General features: G+C 36.2%; 1 protein-coding gene across 17 annotated transcripts in view; it reads right to left on the reverse strand.

The window, feature by feature from the left end:
* Window positions 1-25,446, reverse strand: part of OSBPL9 (oxysterol binding protein like 9) — a 147,302-nt gene that overhangs the window by 7,511 nt on the left and 114,345 nt on the right. For 15 of the 17 annotated variants that reach the window (XM_081306428.1, XM_081306427.1, XM_081306424.1 and 12 more), the window contains 7 exons: window positions 23,442-23,532; window positions 22,094-22,198; window positions 19,018-19,177; window positions 12,637-12,749; window positions 12,407-12,525; window positions 2,640-2,725; window positions 182-353 (listed from right to left, as the gene is read on the reverse strand). In XM_081306428.1, coding sequence (XP_081162554.1) covers window positions 182-353; window positions 2,640-2,725; window positions 12,407-12,525; window positions 12,637-12,749; window positions 19,018-19,177; window positions 22,094-22,198; window positions 23,442-23,532 — 846 coding nt within the window. The remainder of the gene's footprint in view (window positions 1-181; window positions 354-2,639; window positions 2,726-12,406; window positions 12,526-12,636; window positions 12,750-19,017; window positions 19,178-22,093; window positions 22,199-23,441; window positions 23,533-25,446) is intronic. The other 2 variants (XM_081306431.1, XM_081306429.1) reach the window with 1 other exon arrangement.

The raw sequence follows: 25,446 nt of genomic DNA on the forward strand, positions 1-25,446 counted from the left end.
TCATCTCATTCCACTATAACTCTTCCTCACTATTTTCAAAATATGCTAATTTGACAACAATGTTCTTTGCATAGTAAGCATATTTTGCTCACTGCCTTCATCACTATTATCTGCCCTTAAATGAAGTAAAATTTTCCATCAGTACAATTTAAGATAAAACAACTGTCGGTGCAGAACTCACTGTGCTCTCTTCAGTGTCATTTGGTAACGTCCAGTGACACTGAAAGATCTCACCCAAAATGGGATTGTATGGCTTTTTGGCAACGGATCCTTTCCTTCCTGCATGAAAGGCTGAGAGGTACCATTTCACAACCTGAACCATTCGATCCCTGGGATCTTTCTGGTCACTAATGCTGCAAGAGACAAAGAAAAAATTTAGTGCCCTGCTTTTCCTGAGAGGACCCAGGACCAAGAGTTACCCCTAAGATTTTTTTTTAATTGAAGTATAACATACATAATTAAATGCATTAATCTTAGTGTTTGAAGAATTTGACAAGTATACATATCCATTTACTTAATCATTATTCTAGAAAGTTTTATCATTCTTCTGTTCAAGCAACTACCACCTCTCCCCACCCTAGCAAACAGTGCTTCTAGTTTCTAGTGCAATGGATTAGTTTTGCCTGTTCCAGAACCTGATGTAAGTACATTATTTTATTAACAAACAGATATTTCCTGTATGTATTGTTAATTTTTAATTTAATCCTTTCATGATCAGAAAATATATTCTATGTGAATACAATTAGTTTAAATCGATTAAGGCTTTGCAGCATATGATCTATCTTTTTTAGGTTTTTCTTTTTTTCTCTCCATATGGTGTTAATGAATATTCTAAGTGCACTTGAGAAGGCTGTTATACAATTGCTGGGCAGTGTTCAGAAAGGTCAGTTGAATCAAGGTGACCAATTATACTGTTTTGGATCTTCTACAGTCTTATGATTTTCTCAGAAAAATCAGGGAAGAACTGGTGGGATTGGAAGGTTCTCAGGAAACCTTCTATGGCTTCTTTTACATCATCCTCATATACTGTATCATCTCTCATTACTCCTAGTTTATTGACTCCTGCAGCAATATAACATTTTCGGACACCATCCAGCCACTGGCCTGATGCTGCAACAGCAGGCCTGGTTGCCATTTTGACCTGGGAGCCTACCCTTTTACTAAAGTCCAGGGCCTCTTGCATGCTAAGCACACAATCTGTCACTGAGTTACAGCCCCAGCCCTTTGTTTTCTTTTTTTAATTTATCCTTTTACTTTTAACCAAGCAATGTCTTTATTTCTCCTCTCTCCTTTTTTTAAAAATTAATCAAGTATTTTCAATATTCCATTTAATCTCATCTATTGGCATTTTTCTTTCTTTTGGAACCAGAAATTGAACCTAGAGGCACACATGACTGAGCCACATCCCCAGTCCTTTTTATTCTTTTTATTCTGAGATAGGGTCTTGCCAAGCCTCACTGACCTGCTGAGGCTACCCTTGAACTTGCTATCCTCCTGTCAGAGCCTCCCAAGCTGCTGGGATTGCAGGCATGGGCCACATGTCTAGCACCCTTTTATTCAAGTGGTTCATAAGGACCACAAAATTTAATCCTCACAAAACCAAAAAACAACCCTTAAATTTCAGATCTAATGAACAATTGATACTTTCTATTTTTACTTGCACATATTACCAATAAGAGCTTATTTGTTGGGGCTAGGGCTGTAGCTCAGTGACAGAATGCTTGCCTAGCATATGTGAGGCACTGGGTTCAATCATCCTTAGCAATACATTAAAAAAAATTAATAAAATAAAGGCATGCTGTACATCTCAACTACCAATTTTTTTTTTTAAAGAGCTTATTTGTTAGATTATCTACTAACTCAAACACTTCCATATGTATTTGTATTCATGCCTTTTCCAAACTGGTTATCTGGTCCTCTAAAACCTTCATCAAGAAGGAATAAATATATACATATATGTCAGCCTATGTGCCCAATGACCATGAAACCTGAGGGATTTATGTCTGGCTGCAGTGAATCATAGTCCAAGGCAAGAGATACAATCAGAGAAAATAGATTAGAGCATTTCCGATTACAAAGAAAATTTCCCTGCTACCGATAAAAATAGCAATGTGAACTTGCTTCCTCATAAATCAATCCTACCTTTACATATATCCTTGTACAGACAACTAAGAGTACAAGTTTAAAATTTATGAAAGTTTATAATCCGACACTAGACTGTAAACTCGAGGGCAGACAGAATTTTTTTTCTTTCTCCAGTTCATAACAAAGTGCCTGCCAAACAAGAAATGTTTTCTTGTTTAGAAACCTTTAGAAAAGTTTTCTGAATTTAGTTCAGTGAAATTCTCCCAGGATACAGTACAAATAAATTAACAATATAATCAATGTTTGGATCAAATAAGCCTATAATTTTGGCCTTATACATATTGGGCATCTATTAATCGGTTCTTAAGAAGTTTTTTAAAGTGGTAAACTTGGTTGCCTTACAAAATTACCATCACCAGATAATGTAAACAAATATTCAATCCTGCTGTTACCCAGAAATGTCTGAAAGGTGAGAAGGAATTCATTTATCCTGCAAAGGCAGAAGGCTATTGAGTAACAAAACTGAAAAACTAGAAACTGCTGTGGTCAAATACCTCACAAACAGGTCCGGATGTGCAAAAAAGTCTGCATACATTTCTAAAAGAGATCTTCTTTCAAGAATAAATGTTGGAAGAACTACCTGAAAAACACAATTGACCTGTGAGGATTAAATTCCAAACACAGATTACTGAACTGCTAAAAGAATACTCATTCCAATCATTTAACACTTATCAGATACTGCCCAGGCATGTTTCTAAAACAATACCACTCAAATTCATCTATTCCAAAATGCCCATTAACTAGCCCAGCAGATGAAAAACAGAAAAGGGGTACTGCATGTTCAAATGTCATTTCCTCTGTGTAAGTTTCCTTTCACTGAGTACATCTATTCATCCATTGAAGAGTACCTAGGCTGGTTCCAGAGTTTGGCTATTGTGAACTGTGCTGCTATAAACACTGATGTTTCCCTATAGTATGCTGATTTTGGATCTTTTGGAAATATATGGAGGAGTGGGATAGCTCGATCATTTGGGGATTCCTAGTTTTTTTGTTTTGTTTTGTTTTGTTTTAAGAGAGAGAGAAAGAGAGAGAGAATTTTTTAATATTTATTTTTTAGTTTTTCGGTAGACACAACATCTTTATTTTATTCTTATGTGGTGCTGAGGATCAAACCCAGCGCCCTGCGCATGCCGGGAGAGCGCACTACCACTTGAGCCACATCCCTAGCCCTACTCCTAGTATTTTGAGGAACCTCCATACTGCCTTCCAGAGTGGATACACTAATTTGCAATCCCACGAACAATACATGAGTATATCTTTCCCCCCACATTCTTGCCAGCCCTAATTATTCTTGATTACTGACTGGAGTGAGATTGGTTATGATTTGCATTTCCCTAATTGTTAGAGACGTTGGATATTTTTTCATGTATTTGTTGGCCACTTGTATTTCTTCTTTTGAGAAGTGTCTGTGTAGTTCTTTTTGCCCATTTATGGATTTTTTGTGTTCTTTATATATTCTGGGTATTAATATCCTGAGGAGCAGGTAGCAAAGATCTCTCATTCTGTAGGCTCTCTTTTCATGCTCGTTTTCTTTGCTATACAGAAGCTTTTTTAGTTTGATGGCATCCCACGTACTGACTTTTAGTTTTATTTCTTGCTCTCTAGGGGGATTGTTAAGAAAGTTGGTTCCTATACCAATATGTTGGGAGCGATGGGCCTACCTCTTAGAATAAGAGTTTCTAATTCCTAGGACTTTTATCCACTTTGAGTTGACTTCCCTGCAGGTTGAGAGCTTCATTCTTCTACATATGTAAATCTAGTTTTCTTAGCACCATTTGTTAAAAAGACTATCTTTACTCCAACATGTTTTTGGCAACGTATGTTTTAGTATCAGGTAACTGTATTTATGTGGACTTGTCTTGTGTCATCCATTATATTCCATTAGCCTTCATGTCTATTTTGGTGCCAGTGACAATCTGTTTTTCTCTGTAGTATAATTTCTGGTTTGGTACTATGATGCCTTCAGCATCATTCTTTTGGCTCAGGATTGCTTTGGCTATTCTGGGTCTCTTAATTTTCAGAATGAATTGTAGTACTACTTTTTCTAGTTTTGTGAAATATTTCTAAATAAAAGATTCAATGATAGATAAAATTATGTGCCACATAACTGGTCAAAATGGATCTCATATAGGTCAATGATCCCATAAAATTATAATATAGCCTAGGAGTGAGGCAGGCTATACCATTTAGGTTTGTGTAGGCAATGTTCACACAATGACAAAATTGCCTAATGACAGATTTCTCTGACCATGTCCCTATGGTTAAATGACTCATGACTATAAATTATTAAAAGGTATTACTGAAGTAGCATTTTTCATAATAACTCTCTAAATTCAAAATCAAGATTAAGTTCACCAGTGACAAAGTACTAGAGTTCATTTTGTCATAAATAAAGTGAAAATAATAAATTTTCTAAAATTCTAAAGATAGATACAATAATTCAACCAATATGAAATGAAAGCTACATAGCTCAAACCCTCACTTCAAGGGCAACAATGGAAAGATGACACATTTTAAAATCACAAGCCAGGTTACAATCAGTGTTCTGCCACCTTAATATGACTCAGCCAAATTTTAACCTGAGGGATGGGTTGTAGCTAAGTGGTAGAGTGCTTGCCTAGAATGCGTGAGGCACTGAGTTCAATCCTAGACATCACATAAAAAGAAATATAAATAAAAATAAATAAAGGTATTGTTATCCATCTACAACTAAAAAAAAAAAAATTTTTTTTTTTTCAACCAGGGTTTAGTTTCCTCATCTATAAAATGGAGTTAAACATGCTTAGCACAGTGGCAGATATACACAAAGATATACTTAAGTCTCCTAAATCACTGTTTAAAGCTCCAGGTTTAAATTCAAATTCAAATCTAGAATATAGCCACTACATGGCTCAACATGCATCTTCCAATCCTTACAATAACATTGAGAAGGAGGCCACTGTATGTTCACTTTGCAGGAGATCTGGAGGAAGGGACTTGCTCAAGGTCAGAGGGTTTGGCATTACCAGAGGTAGGAGGTAAACACAGATCCTTCCACCCTAAGACTGGAACTCTGTTCACTGTGATTCTATGCACACATCACTGCAATTGAGATTTTGCTTTCTAACCAAGTCCCCATTATTATTTCTCATTTAAATAAAATAAAATTCAAATCTTAATCTCCACAACTCATATTCTCCAGGAAATCATAAATGAACTTATATCAACCATTTACAAAATTTTCAGATTACTTGTCTGTATGTTAAATTACATGACATGACAGTGCAAGAGCCTCATGGGACTTGGGCACTTCTGCTCCAACCTCCTCTGCAGACTGAGGCAGGAACTGCACCCGCCAAGAGGGGAAGAGAGTTCAAGGTCACTCCAAGGAAAATGGCAACCTATGATTCATGCTCTGCGTTGATGTCTAATATTTCCACGGGTGCGATTCCTGTCTTCTTCAGAGCAAGCATGCCCTGACAGATAAGGCCTGCCCTGGGTATGCAGCAAACTCTCCTTCAATAGTCAAGTGCTGCTGGATGATTGAGCAAAGCAATTAACTTGAGGGATCACTAGGCAATGCTGAGCTGACATGGATCTGTGGCGAACAGTCTGGGCCTCTCAGAACACACACTGAGCCCGGATCGGCTAAATTCAAGCTCCCGTTCGCCTGCTTCCCGCAAACAGCTGTGACTCAGCACTAATCCATCTGGCTGAAACAACTGGTCAGCCCTTCTCATCCTACGGAGGTAAATGCCTACCGAGCCTTCATAGGTAGAGGCCACAGGTTTGAAACGGGGCTTGGGAGAGACAGTAAGGACCCACCTGTTGCATGGTCGCCCGGCAAAGGGAAACGAACTGTTGCCATTTGCAAGAGAACTGACGTCATCAGACTGCGGCGGAGGAGATAACTTCATTGAAACCCGTGGCTACAGGTGTGTAATTCCCTAGCCTTCCCTCTCCACACATCGGGGAAACCTTAAGGGCCCCTCCCAGCTCTCCCATGAGCGCGATAGCCAGACCGAGGGAATCAGAGGTGGCGCAGGAACCTCGGCGCGGAACTACCGCTCCCAACAGGGCTGACAGCTGAGGTCTCTTGCACCAGCTACCGGGGGTGTGGCTACCAGAGGGCAAGTAAAATTCACTGAGGATTCTCAGCCCCAAGCTCTACAAACTTAGGGTCTGAGGGAATGGCAAACTGGGAGAGTGTGCCCAGACGTTCATGAAAACAGGGCTCCCGGGAGCAGCAGACCTGGCGTGTAGCCAGTATTGTGGTGAGCGGCACCCGTGAGAGGGGCCTGGCTAGAGGAAAAGTGGGAAGTGACTAGACACAAGAGGAGGCCCTAGGCACTCAGGATTGGAGACTCGCCCAGTCTGGGAGGAGCTGCTGCACAGTGATTGGTTCCCACCTATTGACAGGAGAAACTTGGCCTGGTGGGCACAGCGCCACCTACTGGAAGAGAAGTTAATCAAACTCTAAGACCGCATTTATTAGTTTTTTTTCTTTTTTTCTTTTCTCTTTTTTTTTGATTTGGGTTTTTCTTTCATTTTCATTTTTCTTTCTTGTTTTTTTTAATTTTTTTTTACAATTTTTTAAAATTTTTTTCTCCTAATTTTAATTTTAATTTTTTTATTATTTAAAAAAAATTTTTTTTCTTTTTTTATTTCCTATTTTTTTCTTCTTTTGTCTTTTCATTTCTTTTCAATTATCTTATCCCCCCTTCCTTAAATTCTACCTGCTTACTCTCATTCTCTTTAGTGACTTCTTCCCTTCCCTTCTAATACCTTTCCTCCCAAGCATCAAATAAATTTATAGGAGTAAACAGTAACTCAGCAGTCAAACAGAACAAGAAGTAACATGAGCAGCTTCAAAAAGCAAGGAAGAAAAGGAGTACAAACAATGCAGGACAGCCTAAATATTCAGGAGGACCTAGAGTCATCAGAAAAAATGGTCATATAAAGAACTCAAGGAACACCTTAGACAGATGGAATGAAACCTTAAAGAGGATACAAGACAGCAAATTCAAGCAGCGAAAGAACACATTGAGAATGAATTACATAAACAGATAAAAGAAGAAGTTAAGCATCTTTATCAGGAGATAGAGATTATAAAAAAATAATCAAACAATAATTCTAGAAATGAAGGAAACGATAAACCAAATTAAAAACTCAATTGAGAGTATCACTAACAGAGTGGAGCAAGTAGAAGCAAGAACGTCAGATAATGAAGACAAAATATATCATCTTGAAAAGAGTCTAGCCAACTCAGAAAGGCTGGTAAAAAATCACGAGAAAAACATCCAAGAGATATGGGATAACAAAAAAACCAAACTTACGAGTCATCGAGATAGAAGAAGGTACAGAGATTCAAACCAAGGGAATGAGTAACCTGCTGAATGAAATAATTACAGAAAACTTTCCAGAAATAAAAAAGGAAACAGATATACAAATTGAAGATGCATACAGGACACTGAGCACACAAAATCACAGTAGACCAACGCCAAGACACATTGTTATGAAGATATCCAATATACAGAACAAAGAGAAAATATTAAAAGCTACAAGAGAAAGGAGACAGATTACATTCAGGGGTAAACCAATAAGGTTAACAACGGATTTTTTATCACAGACACTGAAAGCAAGAAGGTCATGGAACAATGTATTTCAAACACTGAAAGACAATGGATGCCAACCAAGAATTCTGTATCCAGCAAAATTAAGCTTCAGGTATGACAACGAAATAAAAATCTTTCATGATAAACAAAAGTTAAAACAATTTGCAGCCAGAAAACCAGCATTGCAAAGCATTTTGAGCAAAACACTACACGAGGAAGAAATGAAAAACAATAACCAAAACCATCAGTGGGAAGTGCCTCAGTAAAGACAGAGGGCGAGGGGAAAGATAATCATGGAGAAACAAACTAAATTTTTTTAAAAAAGGATAAATAATCAAACATGGATGGAAGTACAAACCATATATCAATAGTAACTCTGAATGTTAATGGCTTAAACTCTCCAATAAAGCGACATAGGCTGGTATCATGGATTAAAAAACAAATCCAACAATATGCTGCCTCCAGGAGACACATCTGAAGGTGAAAGGATGGGAAAAAATATACCACGCACACGGTCCTCGTAAGCAAGCAGGGGTGGCCATCCTCATATGGAATAAAATCGACTTCAAGACTAAGTTAATCAAAAGGGATAAAGAAGGACATTATATACTGTTAAAAGGAACCATTCACCAACAAGACATAACAATTATCAATATTTATGCACCAAATAATGGTGCTGCGACATTCATAAAACAAATTCTCCTCAAGTTCAAGAATCAAATAGACCACAACACAATAATTATGGGTGACTTCAACACACCTCTCTCACCATTGGACAGATCCTCCAAACAAAAGTTGAATAAAGAAACTATAGAACTCAACATCACAATCAATAACCTAGACTTAACTGACATATATAGAATATATCAACCATCATCAAGTGGATATATTTTTTTCTCAGCAGCACATGGATCCTTCTCAAAAATAGACCATATATTATGCCATACGGCAACCCTCAGTAAATATAAAGGGGTGGAGATAATACCATGCATTTTATCTGCTCATAATGGAATGAAACTGGAAATCAATGATAAAAGAAGGAAGGAAAAATCCTACATCACATGGAAAATGAACAATATGTTACTGAATGATCAATGGGTTACAGAAGACATAAAGGAGGAAATCAAAAAATTCTTATTCAGTTTTAAGAGGAAAATTCATCGCCTGGTGGTCATTCCTCAAAAAAAGAAAAAACCAACAAATAAATGAGCTCACACTTCATCTCAAAGCCCTAGAAAAGGAAGAGCAAAACAACAGCAAATGTAGCAGAAGGCAAGAAATAATTAAAATCAGAGCGGAAATCAATGAAATTGAAAGAAAGAAAGAAACTATTGAAAAATTTAACAAAGCTAAAAGTTGGTTCTTCGAAAAAATAAATAAGATCGACAGACCTTTAGCCATGCTAACGAAGAGAAGAAGAGAGAGAACTCAAATTACTAACATACGGGATGAAAAAGGCAATATCACAACAGATGCTACAGAAATACAGAAGACAATTAGAAATTATTTTGAAAACCTATATTCCAATAAAATAGAAGACAGAGAAGACATCGATAAATTTCTTAAGTCATATGATTTGCCCAGACTGAGTCAGGAGGATACACACAATTTGAACAGACCAATATCAATGGATGAAATTGAAGAAGCCATCAAAAGACTACCAACCAAGAAAAGCCCAGGACCGGATGGGTATACAGCGGAGTTTTACAAAACCTTTAAAGAGGAACTAATACCAATACTTTTCAAGCTATTTCAGGAAATAGAAAAAGAGGGAGAACTTCCAAATTCATTCTACGAGGCCAACATCACCCTGATTCCTAAACCAGACAAAGACACTTCAAAGAAAGAAAACTACAGACCTATATCTCTAATGAACCTAGACGCAAAAATCCTCAATAAAATTCTGGCGAATCGAATACAAAAACACATCAAAAAAATTGTGCACCATGATCAAGTAGGATCCATCCCTGGGATGCAAGGATGGTTCAATATACGGAAATCAATAAATGTTATTCACCACATCAATAGACTTAAAGATAAGAACCATATGATCATCTCGATAGACGCAGAGAAAGCATTCAACAAAGTACAGCATCCCTTTATGTTCAAAACATTAGAAAAACTAGGGATAACAGGAACTTACCTTGACATTGTAAAAGCTATCTATGCTAAGCCTCAGGCTAGCATCATTCTGAATGGACAAAAGTTAAAGGCATTCCCTCTAAAATCTGGAACAAGACAGGGATGCCCTCTCTCACCACTTCTATTCAATATAGTTCTCGAAACACTGGCCAGAGCAATTAGACAGACGAAAGAAATTAAAGGCATAAAAATAGGAAAAGAAGAACTTAAATTATCACTATTTGCAGATGACATGATTCTATACCTAGAAGACCCAAAAGGGTCTACAAAGAAACTACTAGAACTAATAAATGAATTCAGCAAAGTGGCAGGATATAAAATCAACACACATAAATCAAAGGCATTTCTGTATATCAGCGACAAAACTTCTGAAACGGAAATGAGGAAAAACACTCCATTCACAATATCCTCAAAAAAAATAAAATACTTGGGAATCAACCTAACAAAAGAGGTGAAAGATTTATACCATGAAAACTACAGAACCCTAAAGAGAGAAGTAGAAGAAGATCTTAGAAGATGGAAAAATATACCCTGTTCATGGATAGGCAGAACTAACATCATCAAATGGCGATATTACCAAAAGTTCTCTATAGGTTTAATGCAATGCCAATCAAAATCCCAACGGCATTTCTTGTAGAAATAGATAAAGCAATCATGAAATTCATATGGAAAAATAAAAGACCCAGAATAGCAAAAGCAATTCTAAACAGGAAGTGTGAATCAGGCGGTATAGCGATACCAGATTTCAAACTATATTACAGAGCAATAGTGACAAAAACAGCATGCTACTGGTACCAAAACAGGCGGGTGGACCAATGGTATAGAATAGAGGACACAGAGACTAATCCACAAAGTTACAACTATCTTATATTTGATAAAGGGGCTAAAAGCATGCAATGAAGGAAGGATAGCATCTTCAACAAATGGTGTTGGGAAAACTGGAAATCCATATGCAACAAAATGAAACTGAATCCCTTTCTCTCGCCATCCACAAAAGTTAACTCAAAATGGATCAAGGAGCTTGATATCAAATCAGAGACTCTGCGTCTGATAGAAGAAAAAGTTGGCTCCGATCTACATATTGTGGGGTCGGGCTCCAAATTCCTTAATAGGACACCCATAGCACAAGAGTTAATAACAAGAATCAACAAATGGGACTTAATTAAACTTAAATGTTTTTTCTCAGCAAGAGAAACAATAAGAGAGGTAAATAGGGAGCCTACATCCTGGGAACAAATTTTTACTCCTCACACTTCAGATAGAGCCCTAATATCCAGAGTATACAAAGAACTCAAAAAATTAGACAATAAGATAACAAATAACCCAATCAACAAATGGGCCAAGGACCTGAACAGACACTTCTCAGAGGAGGATATACAATCAATCAACAAGTACATGAAAAAATGCTCACCATCTCTAGCAGTCAGAGAAATGCAAATCAAAACCACCCTAAGATACCATCTCACTCCAGTAAGATTGGCAGCCACTATGAAGTCAAACAACAACAAGTGCTGGCGAGGATGTGGAGAAAAGGGTACACTTGTACATTGCTGGTGGGACTGCAAATTGGTGCGGCCAATTTGGAAAGCGGTATGGAGATTCCTGGGAAAGCTGGGAATGGAACCACCATTTGACCCTGCTATTGCCCTTCTCGGACTATTCTCTGAAGACCTTAAAAGAGCATGCTACAGGGATACTGCCACATCGATGTTCATAGCAGCACAATTCACAATAGCTAGACTGTGGAACCAACCCAGATGCCCTTCAATAGATGAATAGATAAAAAAAAATGTGGCATCTATACACAATGGAGTACTATGCAGCAATAAAAAATGACAAAATCATAGAATTTGCAGGGAAATGGATGGCACTCAAGCAGATTATGCTTAGTGAAGCTAGCCAATCCCTAAAAAACAAATACCAAATGTCTTCTTTGATATAATGAGAGCAACTATGAACAGAGCAGGGAGGAAGAGCAGGAAGAAAAGATTAACATTAAACAGAGACATGAGATGGGAGGGAAAGGGAGAGAAAAGGGAAATTGCATGGAAATGAAGGGAGACCCTCATTGCTATACAAAATTACATATACGAGGTTGTGAGGGGAATGGGAAAATAAACAAGGAGAGAAATGAATTACAGTAGATGGGGTAGAGAGAGAAGATGGGAGGGGAGGGGAGGGGGGATAGTAGGGGATAGGAAAGGTAGCAGAATACAACAATTACTAATAGGGCATTATGTAAAATTGTGGATGTGTAACCGACATGATTCTGCAATCTGCATTTGGGGTAAAATTGGGGGTTCATAACCCACTTCAATCTAATGTATGAAATATGATATGTCAAGAGCTTTGTAATGTTGTGAACAACCAATAAAAAAAAGAAAAATAAATAAATAAATCACATGACACAAGTATATCATTTTATATATAAATTTTATCATTTTTCTAAGTAGTATAACCACCCAATCCCTGGGAATCACACATACAAATTAAGTCTTAAACCAAATCCCAAATTTAGCTCTTACCTTAGTAAGATCCATTCCGAGCCTAACCTGTGACAAGAGGTGCATGATAACACTCTTGTGCTCCTCCACTGACCCTGCCTCTCCGTCATCGTCTCTATCGTCATGTGAATCAAAAAGGTCTAAAACAAAACAGATCCTCTTAGACTAGTATTAAATTGGGCCAAATTATGCTGCTACCAGTATTACAAATGTTTCTAAGATTAAAACTGTTGTTTTCAAAAGTCCTTTACCAGCATCACTTGTACCGTTGGACATGGAAGAATTCAGTGATTCTGTGGTATCTGGGCGTTTTAGGCTATTTCCCGAACTGCTGTGTGTCAAGACTGAGGCAGAACCAGAAGAACTAAGAAAAAAAAATAATAATAATAATCACCTTCTTAAGCTAAAGAAAGCAATTTGAAGTGATAGCAAGATGTTAACTTATAAAGTTACTTAAAACTAAAATACATAGATGGATGACAAACAATTCTTACAGTTCTCAAGTTATACACACACACGCAATTCCATCTCTCTCCCTGTCACCAAGACTGTGAACTGTGAGGCCTGATGACAAGGTCTCTTGTTTTGTTCTTTTTGCATGGTGTATTCAACCAAGTCCGTTTTACGACAAGGAATCAAAAATTAGTAAGATTTTTGCCTCTGCATTCAAGTTTGAATCTAGAGTTTGTTTCTGATTTTGTTGCTTTGTATACATGCAGATGTGTCACAACACTTAGCAACAATTCCCAGAACTTCGAAAGTCAACAGTCTTATATTAAGTCTCAGAAAGATGTCTTATCCATATTTTTGAGATCCTTTGATAAAAGCCACAATGGTATTAACACCTTTTCCAGTCATTAAAAAAAATTGAAATTAAAAAAATAAAAAATCATTTTTTTCAAGTAAATTTATGATAACTGGCTTTATGAGCTAGTCAACAGGTCTAAAGAAAGCTATTTGTATTAGATTATTATACCTGTGTTCACAATTTACTCAGGGAAGTATTTGTACATAAATTGAAGAATAATCAGAAAAGCACAGTTAACTATTTTTTTTAAACTGAGAACTGAACCCAGGGGGCGCTTAACCACTGAGCCACATCCCCAGACCTGCCCCCCTTTTTAAATTTTTTTTAATTTTTATTTTGAGACAGGTTCTCACTAAGTTGCTGAGCCTGGTCTTGAACTTGCTTTAGCCTCCTAAGTTGCTAGGATTACATGCATGAGCCACCATGCCTGACTGTAGTTTACTTATTCAGTGTAAAATCAGAAAACCAATTTCTCACATTTCAGGTGCTTATAAAATGGTTCTCTATAATAATCATGGTCTTATTACAAATCTTAAGTATCAAACATTATATATTCTAATTTATATATAAGTTTACCCTTGTTTATCTTTTCTTTAAATTAATAACTTTATTTTATAAAGCACTTTGAGATTCACAGCAAAACTAAGCAGAAAGTACAGAGTTACCTTATACTCCCTGTCCTTCAGCGTATGCTCAGCCTCCTCCACAAACATCCCGCATTTGTTAGAACTTGTACCCTCGTTACAAATGATAATTCTACATCATAACTCAAAGTCTATGATTTACATTAGGGTTCACTCTTGGTGTTATATGAGTGGGGTGTTATGCATTCTATGTGTTATCATCAGCGACAAATATATGATGATACCATTACAGTTTTATAAAAAATAAGCCTGAATGCCCTAAAAATCCCTATATTAGACACTAAAATAACCACCTATTAAGACTACACTATGTATTCTTATTAAACATTTTTGCCCTGGTTACCTGGTTTTTTATCTATTTTTCAAGAACTGAATATTGCTTCTTGGATAATTTAGAAATATACATTACAAGGTACTATAACTAATGTTTATCTCACCGGTTTTGAGAGGCAATTGAAAACTCAAGTAAAAGACCCAAGAAGTCAAATTATCATTAAGTAAAAGAACTGAATGAAAATAATCTTCAAAGTTTTTGTGTTTTTTTTAATAATCATCAAAATAGTCAAATCTTTTAAATCAACTGACCTAACTCGAAATCCTATAAAACATACATCATATTTCAGAAGAAATGCCAAAGGTCAAATGTATTTATGCTATGCTTTTTCTCTTTACTCATGGTTAGGAACCAGATCTAAGCTGGATGCAGTAGCACACGTCAGTAAGCCCAGCAACTCAGGAGGTTAAAGCAGGAAGACCACAAGTTTGAGGCCAAGCCTCAGCAATTCAGTGAGACCATCAATAACTTAGCAAGACTCTGTCTCAAAAAATAAAAAGACTGGGGATGTGGCTCAGTGGTGAAGTACTCCTGGGTTCAATCCCAAGTAACAAAACAAAATGGAAAAGGTACAAATCCTCAGCCATTCCATAATATGAAAACGGAAAAGGGACAAATCCTCAACCATTCTACAGTTTGCCTCATTTAGAGCAATATTTAAAGAATATAGTTCATCAGACAATAACACAGATAAGTACAGGACAGTATATCTGCAATGGGCTCACTTGTCAAGAATGAAATGTAGGATCATGAAGTACAAAAATATTAAAGTTCTGAACTTAATTATAATAACAATTTACTGAGTACTTATAATGTGCCAAACGCTCTAAAACAACCCTGTAAGGAAAGCATTATTATTCTCAGACACACAGATGCTCACAGGGTCAATCATGGGTCTGGGGTCATATAGCTGGAAACCAGTGGAGCCATTTCAAACACCCATCTGACTCCAAAGCAAAAGTTCTTTTCAACATGTACTTTTCATGTAACTTATAAATGTGTAAACCACACTGCTCAGTAACACTGTTGAGAAGGAAAGCTATCATCACTACACATTTTTAGCCAATGAAAGGACTTAAGCTAATAAGCTCTCTTCCTTCAGAGAAAGAGGGGGAAAAATGGTATGAGAGCAAGAAAACTAGTAGGAGCAGCTGATGGTAAGCAGGTGTCACAGCTCAAAGCCTTCAGAGGCCAGGAAAAGAATATAAATTCCATATTTGAGTAGGGTGAGGTTACAAGACAGTGTGGAGCTCGAGCCAGCACACTAAATTTAAAGGGATTTAAAACCTCTTTTAAAACAAAAGGCAAAGAAGTGAACAAAACTAAGAGTTATGTGAAATTTAGTGGGGAAGGGAACTCAGAAAGGATTAGATGCATACAGAAATTGACTCTGAACCCTTTCAAATGGGAAGTACATAACTGTGTATTTGAGGGGCAGGGCACACAGAAAGCACAAAGCTTAAAAGAAAGAGGAGTGGGAGCAGCCCACCAGTATGCAAATGAACTTGCAGACATGCCTATTACAGTAAATACTTTACTGTACATAATTATATGCTTTAAGAGAATGGGTAAGTCCATTTACTAGCAAGACATTTTCAGTTGTGTTTTGTTTAGAAAAATAGCTAATGTCTGGCATAAGAGACTATCTTTAGTTCTTTTGGACAATGATGAAGCCAGGCAAGGTGGCACATGCCTGTAATCCCAGTGGCTTAGGAGGCTGAGGCAGGAGGATCATGAATTCAAAGCCAGCCTCAGAAAAAGTGAGGTGCTAAGTAAGACCTCAGTAAGACCCTGTCTCTAAATAAAATACAAAATAGGGCTGGGGATGTGGCTCAGTGGATGAATGCCCGAGTTCAATCCCTGGGACCCTTCCCGCCAAAAATTAAAAAACAAAAAACCCCAATGATGGAACCTCAGATATCAACCTTTTAACTGAAATTTTCTTATAAATGCTTATTTTCTTTTAGCCCCATAATCATAAAATTTTAGAAAAAAATTGAAGGGAAATTTCATTGGCAATTAGAAGTTTGCCAATCTCAATAGTTTATTTCCTAACAGACCATCAAGAAGAGAACCAGTTGGTGCACACCTGTAATCCCAATGATTTAGGAAGCTGAGGCAGGAGGATCAGAAATTAGAGGCCAGCCTTGGCAACTTAGTGAAAACATGTATCAAAATAAAACACAAAGGGGATTAGGGATGTAGTTTAGTAAAGTGCCCCTGGGTTCAATCTCCAGTACCAGGAAGAAAAATAATAATAATTTTTAAAAAAGACAAGATACCAAGATGGTGTGCCTATAGTCACAGTTCCTTGGGACGCTGAGGTGGATAGACTGCTTGAGCCCAAGAATTCAAGGCCAGTATGGGAACATAGCAAGACCCCATCTCAAACCAAAAAACATGGATAGAGGTAGCAAGGGAGATAGGAAATAAGTCAGTTGATCGGTCAGTCAGTCAGTCAGTCCATGCTAAATGAAGTCTTACTGCTCAGCTTGCTTTGAACTGTGGGCTCAAAACTCTGAACCCTGACTACCCTGTTTTAATGAGATCACATATTTCACTTTTCCCCACAAAGGTTGAATTGTATCCACTGTCAAAAAACTTTATGAGCCAACATAATTGGTAATCATTTTTCTTATAATAGCTGAGATTTTGAGCCATTATGATGCAACTATAGATAAATACCAAATTTCTCAATATTTAAGAGAACCCCAGGGCCCTACACAAAATTTCTTATTAAAAGAAACCAACATCCAATATCTAGGGACTACCTCATCATACTTTGCTTATAAATTCACATATAATAATTTCCAAATTTGTACTGTCTTAGAAAGCAAACCCATGTCATAACAATAGTACCAATCCCCATGAAAGCAGTAAAGCTAAAAAAAGATATGCCAGGAAAAACTAAGCCAAATACATCTATGATAAACACAAGCAGAATATATAAAAGATTAATTTACTTTTTAAAATAACAGCTATCATTAGCTGGGCATGGTGGCACATGCCTGTAATTCCAGTGATTCAGGGGACCGAGGCAGGAGAATCACAAATTCAAGGCCAGCCTCAGCAGCTTAGTGATAACCCTGTCTCCAAATAAAAAATAAAAAAGGCTAGGGACTAGCTTAGTGGTAAGTCACCCATGGGTTCAACCCCCAATACAAAAAAGAAATAAAATAACAGCTATTATTATGTGCCAGACACTAATTTAGCACTTGACTTATATTATTCTCATTTATATATTCACAGTGATCCCTTGAAGTTGAAATTAATAAGGAAAAGGATTACATAGATTAAATAACTTGACCAAGGTCACACACCTTTGAAATAAAACAGATTTAAAGCCATTCTTTTTAAGAATTCAGAATCCAAAGTCTTAACAATAGAAACTTGTATACTATTAGAGCTGACAAGTATTTCGCTTATTAGCTACGTGTAAATGGATGGCAGTTCAAACATTCATTGTACAAAATGGTACATACCTAGCTTTTACTCAATGATGTAAAATATTTTCTAAGAAAAATATATCATCATGATCAGCTAAAATCTGCCTGTTTACTATCTCTAGAACCTTTCCCTCCATTCCCAATATTATTACTATCAGGTTTTGGCTGGTCTTTCTATCTGTAATCCAGTGCCCCCCACCCACCCACATTTAATTTTACACAATTTAGGTGAATCTATTTCTAAAATGCAGACCTGACCAGTAACGGCCATCACTTATGGTAAAAATGTTCAAAATTCATAAAAGCTAAAGACTTTTATGCCCAGGTCCTTGTCAACTTTCCCATCTTTCCCTGCTCTGTGCTTTTCTTTTTAACCACTTACCACACCTTATACTTCAGTCACACCAAAATACTTAACAATTCCTCAAAGAAATCAAGCTCCCCTTGCCTCTAGGCCTTTCTAATAGGGTTGCATCTGCAAGCAAATATTTCCATTTACCCCTCCCCTTAGCCCCATTTCCCTTCTCTCTACTCACCCACATCTCACCTTTGGATCATTACCACCACCCCCCATCCCCCACCCCCGCCAAATCTTCCCTCTGGGAATCCTTCCCTGACTTCTTAAGACTTCAAAATGTCCCATGGCTTTCTGTGCTTGTGCTTATTCTTACTGCATGTCTTAATGTCTGTGTCCTCCCCAGAGTCATATGTTGAAACTCAATGACCAATGTGATAGTATGAGGTACAGCTTTTGGGTAGTAGTTAGATTGTGAGGTGGTACTCTTATGAATAGGGTTAGTCTTAGAGAGGTCCTAGAGAGCCATCTTGCCTCTTCCATCATGTGAGAACAAACCATTCAAAGGTGCCATCCATGAACCAGAAAGCAAGCCCTCCACCAGACACCCAAGGCGGTGAGCAACTTGATCTTGGAATTCCCAGCATCCAGAATGTGAGAAATAAGTTTCTGTTGTTTATAATCTACCCAGTTTATAGTTACCCAGCTTAAAACAGACTAAAACACCATACCTTGTATCTTCTGTGGATTATACATGTCTATCTGTTCCCCCAACAGACTCTAAGTTGCTCTTACTTGTATAATACTTCATAGCTTGCGCAATCAGATTAGATCCTTTCCTAATGTTGGTGCTATAGAAGTTTCCAGAGTTGAACTTACATTGTTGGAACATTACCACAATGATGCTACTAATTATATTTGGATTAAATCTGCAATAAAAGCAAAACTCCCTTAGAACTCACTTTGCTCAATAAGCCAATGAAAAGTAGGTTGTTCTTTTAGCAGACTTTATAAAGCAAGTCTCTCATTATCATCAGTCTCAAAATCAAATTATATCTTTAAAAACCAGGAGTCTTTTAAATACACATTTTATTCATGTACTTACTCTATTAAGCGCTTTGGGGATGAGCCACTCTGATGGAATTCATCAGCATCATAGAATTCATCTTCACTGCTAGAGTAAGAAAACTCTGGGACTGTATTTGGAGACAAGTTGACATGACTTGGAGAAGTTAGACTGCTACTAGGTGGTGAATGCCCACTGCCTAGAAAGTTAAAAAGGTTTAAATTAGGGGCAAAAATGTTGGTAATTAGGGAGATGGGGCAAAGCAGACCTTTTTAAGATCAAAAGTTTGGTTAAGTTAGAAGTCTCCACACTATTTGTAAAGAAAATCAACATTTAAAGTAAACAAGGAAAAGGCCTATCATGTTACAGAAAGGGGAAATAGCCTTTTAAATAAATAAAAAAGATTCTATATCCCCAAACTATAATTTAAGGTGAATTTCTCTTTAATATTAGGAAGGCAGTGCTTTTGATTATGTGAACTGTGATACTGAAGTCTTGAAACAGACACCAGTACCAATGGGAAGCCAAAACTCTTATTTTATACTAGAGGCCAGATACTAAGACCCAATGAAAAATATACCATATAGAAAACATACAGAAAAAATAGCAACACTACACAAATGTTAGAATACTGTTCAGGATATTCCATTCACATTATTCCTTTTTCATAGAAGTCACATGAAAAATTCTAAACCTCTGCACAAAGTTCTGAGCACACACTACACATGCTCCTCATTTCTTTTCCACCTAAGCATAAGTCAGATGCCTGGGGCTCGGGGACAGAAATAAAAACAGAGGGCTAGTATGGAAAAGAATGCAGAAGAGGAAAAGGCTAGGAAGAATGTCTTCCTATTCCTAAAGAGTCTAACCAAAGATATGGAAGGCCAGATAAAGACGACTACTATCAAATCTGAAATGATCAGCTGGCATAAGTGGAGCAATAAAGCCAAAATATATATTAAACAAAGAATTGAGATCAACTTAATTTGCTATGTATCTAAGTCTGTCACATAATTCATGCTAATTTATGCAGATACCTGCTAGAGGCTAATGTAAAGTAAATCACTGATGGCAATCAAAATCCAAGGTTACAGATCTGGAAGAAATGGAAGGTAACAACAATGAAAATGAATCTAACGCTACCTGCAGATTTTTAATCCATTCCTGTATCTTTGGTTCAATAGTTAAGAAAAAGCAAATCAGTCTGTCACACTTGGTTGCCATGTTCACAAAAATACTTTTAAAATAGTAATTGTGGAAATTCAAAAGGTAACTTACCTACGCAAATAACTTTAAATTCTCTTTTTTTCTCCAACAGCAGAAATAAGATAGGAAAGAAACTTTCTCTTATTGGAATAGGAGAAGTTAGACTAGGAATTACAAATAATTAAGTAACATGCAAGTACTCCAGGTAATCACACCACTGAAAATGGGTCTAAGAAGAAAATGAGTTTGGGAACTACAAACCAAATAACTGGGAGCACCTTTATGAGAGCAAACAAAATGATTTCTTAGTTTTATTTTTTTTGTTTTGTTTTTCACATTAGTGAAAAAAGGAAAGGAAAGGAGGGTGGAGAAAGTAGAAGTAAGGATGAAAGCTCAAACAAGACAAAAATCACAATAGTAAGATTCTTGAAATAATCGCTTTCTGAAATACTTCTGAAAAAGATAATCACACTAAAATTAATCTAAGGAAAAGCTCCTCCTGTTTTCAAGATTAGTAAATAGTTTTATCTATTTTTCAACAGATAAATTTTGTCTGCTTCACAATCCAACCTTATAAACCACAAACAAAAATCACTGGTACTATTGTCAATATGAATGAACTGTGACTCAGTTCACAAAATACAGAAGTCAGCCAAAACATTTCAACTTCTTTATACTCAAATTCTTTATTTGCATTTTCCCAAGAGCTTCTAAGAGGGCTATTGTTGACCTTTTTTCTTTCAAAATTCAGAAGAGATTGCCCACACGGTTAAATATTAAAGACCAACACAACAGGATCAGTGCATTCACAAATTCAAGATTTGAAATAGGCTAAATCACATGGGAATTTATCATTATTACATAAGAAAAGTCCTATCCAGAAAGAAATCTGCAGAGGAAGAAGTGGGGCTGATCTCCCATTTCTCAAGAGTGGTTCTGCCCTTGGTTTTCTGACTTAACAGGGTCCAAAGCACTCAGTGCTTCCTTGAATTTGGTTCTATAGGTAGTATAACATAAATTTAATGTTTAAAAAAAAATCTAATATCTAACATGAATAGTATACCTGTAAATTAGAGAAAAAAATAAAGCCCATAATTCTAAACAAATTAAGCAGATGTAAATTAAAATGAAGTGGCAAAAAATGTGAAAAACTAATAAATGTTTATGTGCCAAAGGTACCGTACAAAAATATCACTGAAAAATATTGCTATAACAGGAAAATACTGGAAACTACTTAAATGTGCATTAATGAAAAAAGAGGTAACACCTACCAGGCAGCTATAAAAAGAATGCTGTAGACCTAATTATATGAACATGAAAACAACTAAATAAAATTACATTTGTGCATTTGTACAAACATGTGTGTAAATCGAGGAAGGGTGCTAATGAGGACTTTCAGCTTTTCTGTATATTTCTATATTGTCTGATCTCTCTTTTTTTTAAAAGGATTTATTTCACGTGTCTCATTTTTTTTAAATGTTTATTTTTTAGTTGGACACAATATCTTAATTTATTTGTATGTGATGCTGAGGATCGAACTTGAGGCTTAACACATGCTAGGCGAGTACTCTACCACTGAGCCACAACCCAAGCCCCTTGTCTGATCTCTTTTCACTAAGAAAGTACACAAAAGTCTAACTTGAGTAAATTTCCCCCAAAATTCAATATGAATCCCAAATAATTATTAAGCTACACAAAACCCTGCAATATTTTATTTAAACTATAATTATTTACTAAAGCTTCTGATTCAATAACAAAGTTAACTATTTCAGGTATGTACTATAATGATAAAACTATTTATAATAGAAATATACATCATATTCCTTCAACTTTTACTCATTAGGAGTCATACACAAATCGTAAATGTTAATGGAGAGTTGTAAGAAAAAAAGATTACACAAATCTGTACCTGTACTATTTGGTGTTGGAGTCTGATGATGTCCCAAGGTAGCTAATACAGGTCCAACGGGTAAGGAAGACGGACGCTGCTCTGACTTACACAACTGAGCTGGTTCTAGATTTGAATATGTGAAATAAGTTAGAGAAAACAGCCAAACACACACACTGTTGTTGACTGCAATTGTTTGGGATTCAAGATCACAAAGTTCAGAAATTTCTAAAACAGTATTTTATTAGGTTTCATGCTACTCCTTCTTTCTGACCTATTAGCCTCTTAAACTCAATGATAATATGCAGGCAAGATATCAAGATACCAGCTATGATAGGCAAATGCTCTGTATAACTATTTTGTAGAACCAATACATGCTTCTGTTGATAATGTGTTCTAAGTCCCAAACCACATAAAATGTGAAACAGGGCACAGTATCTCCTCTTTAGTACTCAAAGTAATATTAAGCTCATTCTCTTAAGGAGCAAAAAATTCATAAAAGGATTTCACAAAAGCATGTGAGGCACTAGGTTCGATCCTCAGCACCACATAAAAATAAAATAAAGGTATTGTGTCCACCTACAACTAAAAAATAAATGTTTAAAAAAATTAAAAATTAAAAAAAAGAATACCTCCAAATTGAATATTCCTGGATTACCCTTAAGTAGATTAAGGTATGCTAAGTTTTCTTTGATAGTCATGAATGCTGGGTCAAAAAATTCTGTTCTACCAGCCAGACACAGTGGCGCACAGCCGCAATCTCAGCAACATGGGAGGCTGAGGTAGAAGGACCACATGTTCAGGGCCAGCCTTAGCAACTTAGTCAGGCCCTGAGCAACTTAGTGAGACTGTACCTCAAAAAAAAAAAAAAAAAAAAAAAAAAAAGTTTGGGGATGTAACTCAATGGTAAATGAAGCACCCCTGGGTTCAATCTCCAGTACAAAAAAAATAAATAAATAATTCTGTCCTATTAGCATATCCAAGTCCATGTTGCCTTCCATCTCTGAACACTAAAGCCCCTTTCATCATACTTCAAAAGTTTCCATATCAAAATACTATTAATTTATTTTACCACTTTCAGCTGTTTTTTAAAATATTTATATTTTAGTTGTAGTTGGACACAATACACTTATTTTTTTTAATTTTATGTGGTGCTGAGGATGGAACCTGGGGCCTCACACATTCGAGGCGAGCGCTCTACTGCTGAGCCATAACCTCAGCCCCTCAGCTGTATTATTTTTGATGATCATTTTATTTACTTAAAAAAAACACACACACACACAGAAAATACTAAGATTACTATAATGACCATATAAGGTAAATTTTTTCTCATCAATGAATCTGTGAAACATTTTTCCAAATACTATACCTGGAGGTAAGACAGTCTGGGAAGGCATTGTGCTGATTACAGGTTCCAAGGGACTGGGTTGATATATTGCATCTACAGGATTAATAGTACTCTGAGATAAAGAAACACAATGTAGTTATTTTTAATTAACTGTTCTTCTTGTGCTAACCCTCCCATGTGAGTAAAATGCCCCATTCCTGACAGCAAAATCCTGAAGGCAGCTATATAGATAAGGAGAGTCAAAATGCAAAGAGAAAATGAAACACTTTTTCTACACAGACATGTAAGAGTTTCTTCTAAAAAAGCACAGTAAGAAAAGAAAATGAATCAATTACTGTCCAAATAAGATAGTAAAGCTAACTGGAAAAACTTAGGAGTTATAAAATGGTGTGAAGAAGATTTGAAGAAGCAAAAACAATAACCTCTCAATTCAGTGCTTCAAAAACAATTCATCATAAATATTTCTTTGGTGTTAATAAAATTGGTACCTATCATTACGCTAATGGATCTACACTATGAAGATCTCATCTTTCCATCCTAGACCACTGCTATCCACCACTCTGTGTCACACAATGTCCAGTTTTATGGTCACTCAAGGCAAAGATGTACCTTCTACTAAGTATGGGAAGAAGGCTTTCTTTTTGAGACTACAGAAAAGGAAACAAACAAATAGAAGGCATAATTTTAGCGGGGAGGAGTCCAGGTTTCTGTGATTCCAAGAAAAATTACTCTGACAGCCCAATGACATTTTAAAAACAAGACTCTACGCAGCTTACTGATTTTTTTTTTTTTTTTAATAATGGGGAAGAAGGTCTGGATGAATTTTAAATCCAGGTCGTGGCTAATGACTAATCCCAAAAAAGTATCTGTAAAAACTTTAAAAATCAACTAACAATATTAAGTTTTTGTAGTGTTTTCAATTAATGTCTGAATAATTTTTTTAAAAAATCAAGAAAATCCCTATCTACAAACATTTTAAAATCATTAAGTCGGATCTCTTAAACCACACAAGAATTATGATTTTTTTCACTACAATAGTCCTCTTATCATAGATATTCTAACTGAGAAATAAAAGACATTTAGGAAAAATACCCTGAAAGTAATCATTATTAATCAAAAACTTAGAAAAGTAGGGAATGTTCTGAAGCACTGAGAAAAGGATAAAAACAGAGCCTTGGGATTTTAATTCCTTAGACCCCTCAAGCATCTTATCTGTGCGTCTCAGTTAATCCAGCCTATAAAATAAATAAAAAATGGATTATATGGTCTCTATGGGCTTCCTATTATTACTTTAAGATTCTTTTTTCAGATCTAGATCAAGTCATTATACAAGCATCTTAACAAGTCTTGGAGCTACTCTTTAAATTCTTTGTTACAAAGTGCTTTTCTCTAAAGGACTCCAAGTGTTTCATAAGGGCAAATCCCACCACTAATGCTCTAATCCAAAGGAATGAGAATATATCACCTCCTTAACCCTCTCATTGAAGAGACTAATAAATAAAGTAACTTTGGAATCAAAGTAATCAGGTACCAGAATTTTGTCTTTTGGATATAATCTTTCCAAATGAAATGTTCTAATATTAGGCTTGTCAACCCAAGAAAATACCTTTTTAAACTTCTTTATATTGTTAAATGAAAATTATGGCAATTACTGTTTTGAACTAAGCTCCTATATTTAGCCCCAACAGATGAGACCAAACCAAATGAAGTCACTCATGCTAAATGCTGCATAATCAAACTGAAATTCAAAGGAGATCAGTTTTTCCAGAACATAGGAGATTCCCATCTATCTGATTCAGTGTAATAATGAAGTCCTCTCTGCTTTAACCCAGGTTACAAAAAAAATAACCTGATGTTAACCAATCAGTTTTTCTACTGTTCAGTTTCCTTGTTCCTAACCTACAAAACCCATTGTTCGGTACTGCCCAGTAGATCTCATTCTATTTTAATAGGATAGAGGTTCTACAATCCATGAATCACAAATAAAAGCTAATAAGATCTATAACTAAGTTTGTTAGTTTTATAT

This window comes from Spermophilus citellus (assembly GCF_964194105.1).
Source record: "Spermophilus citellus genome assembly, chromosome: 9".
Lineage (NCBI taxonomy): Eukaryota > Metazoa > Chordata > Mammalia > Rodentia > Sciuridae > Spermophilus > Spermophilus citellus.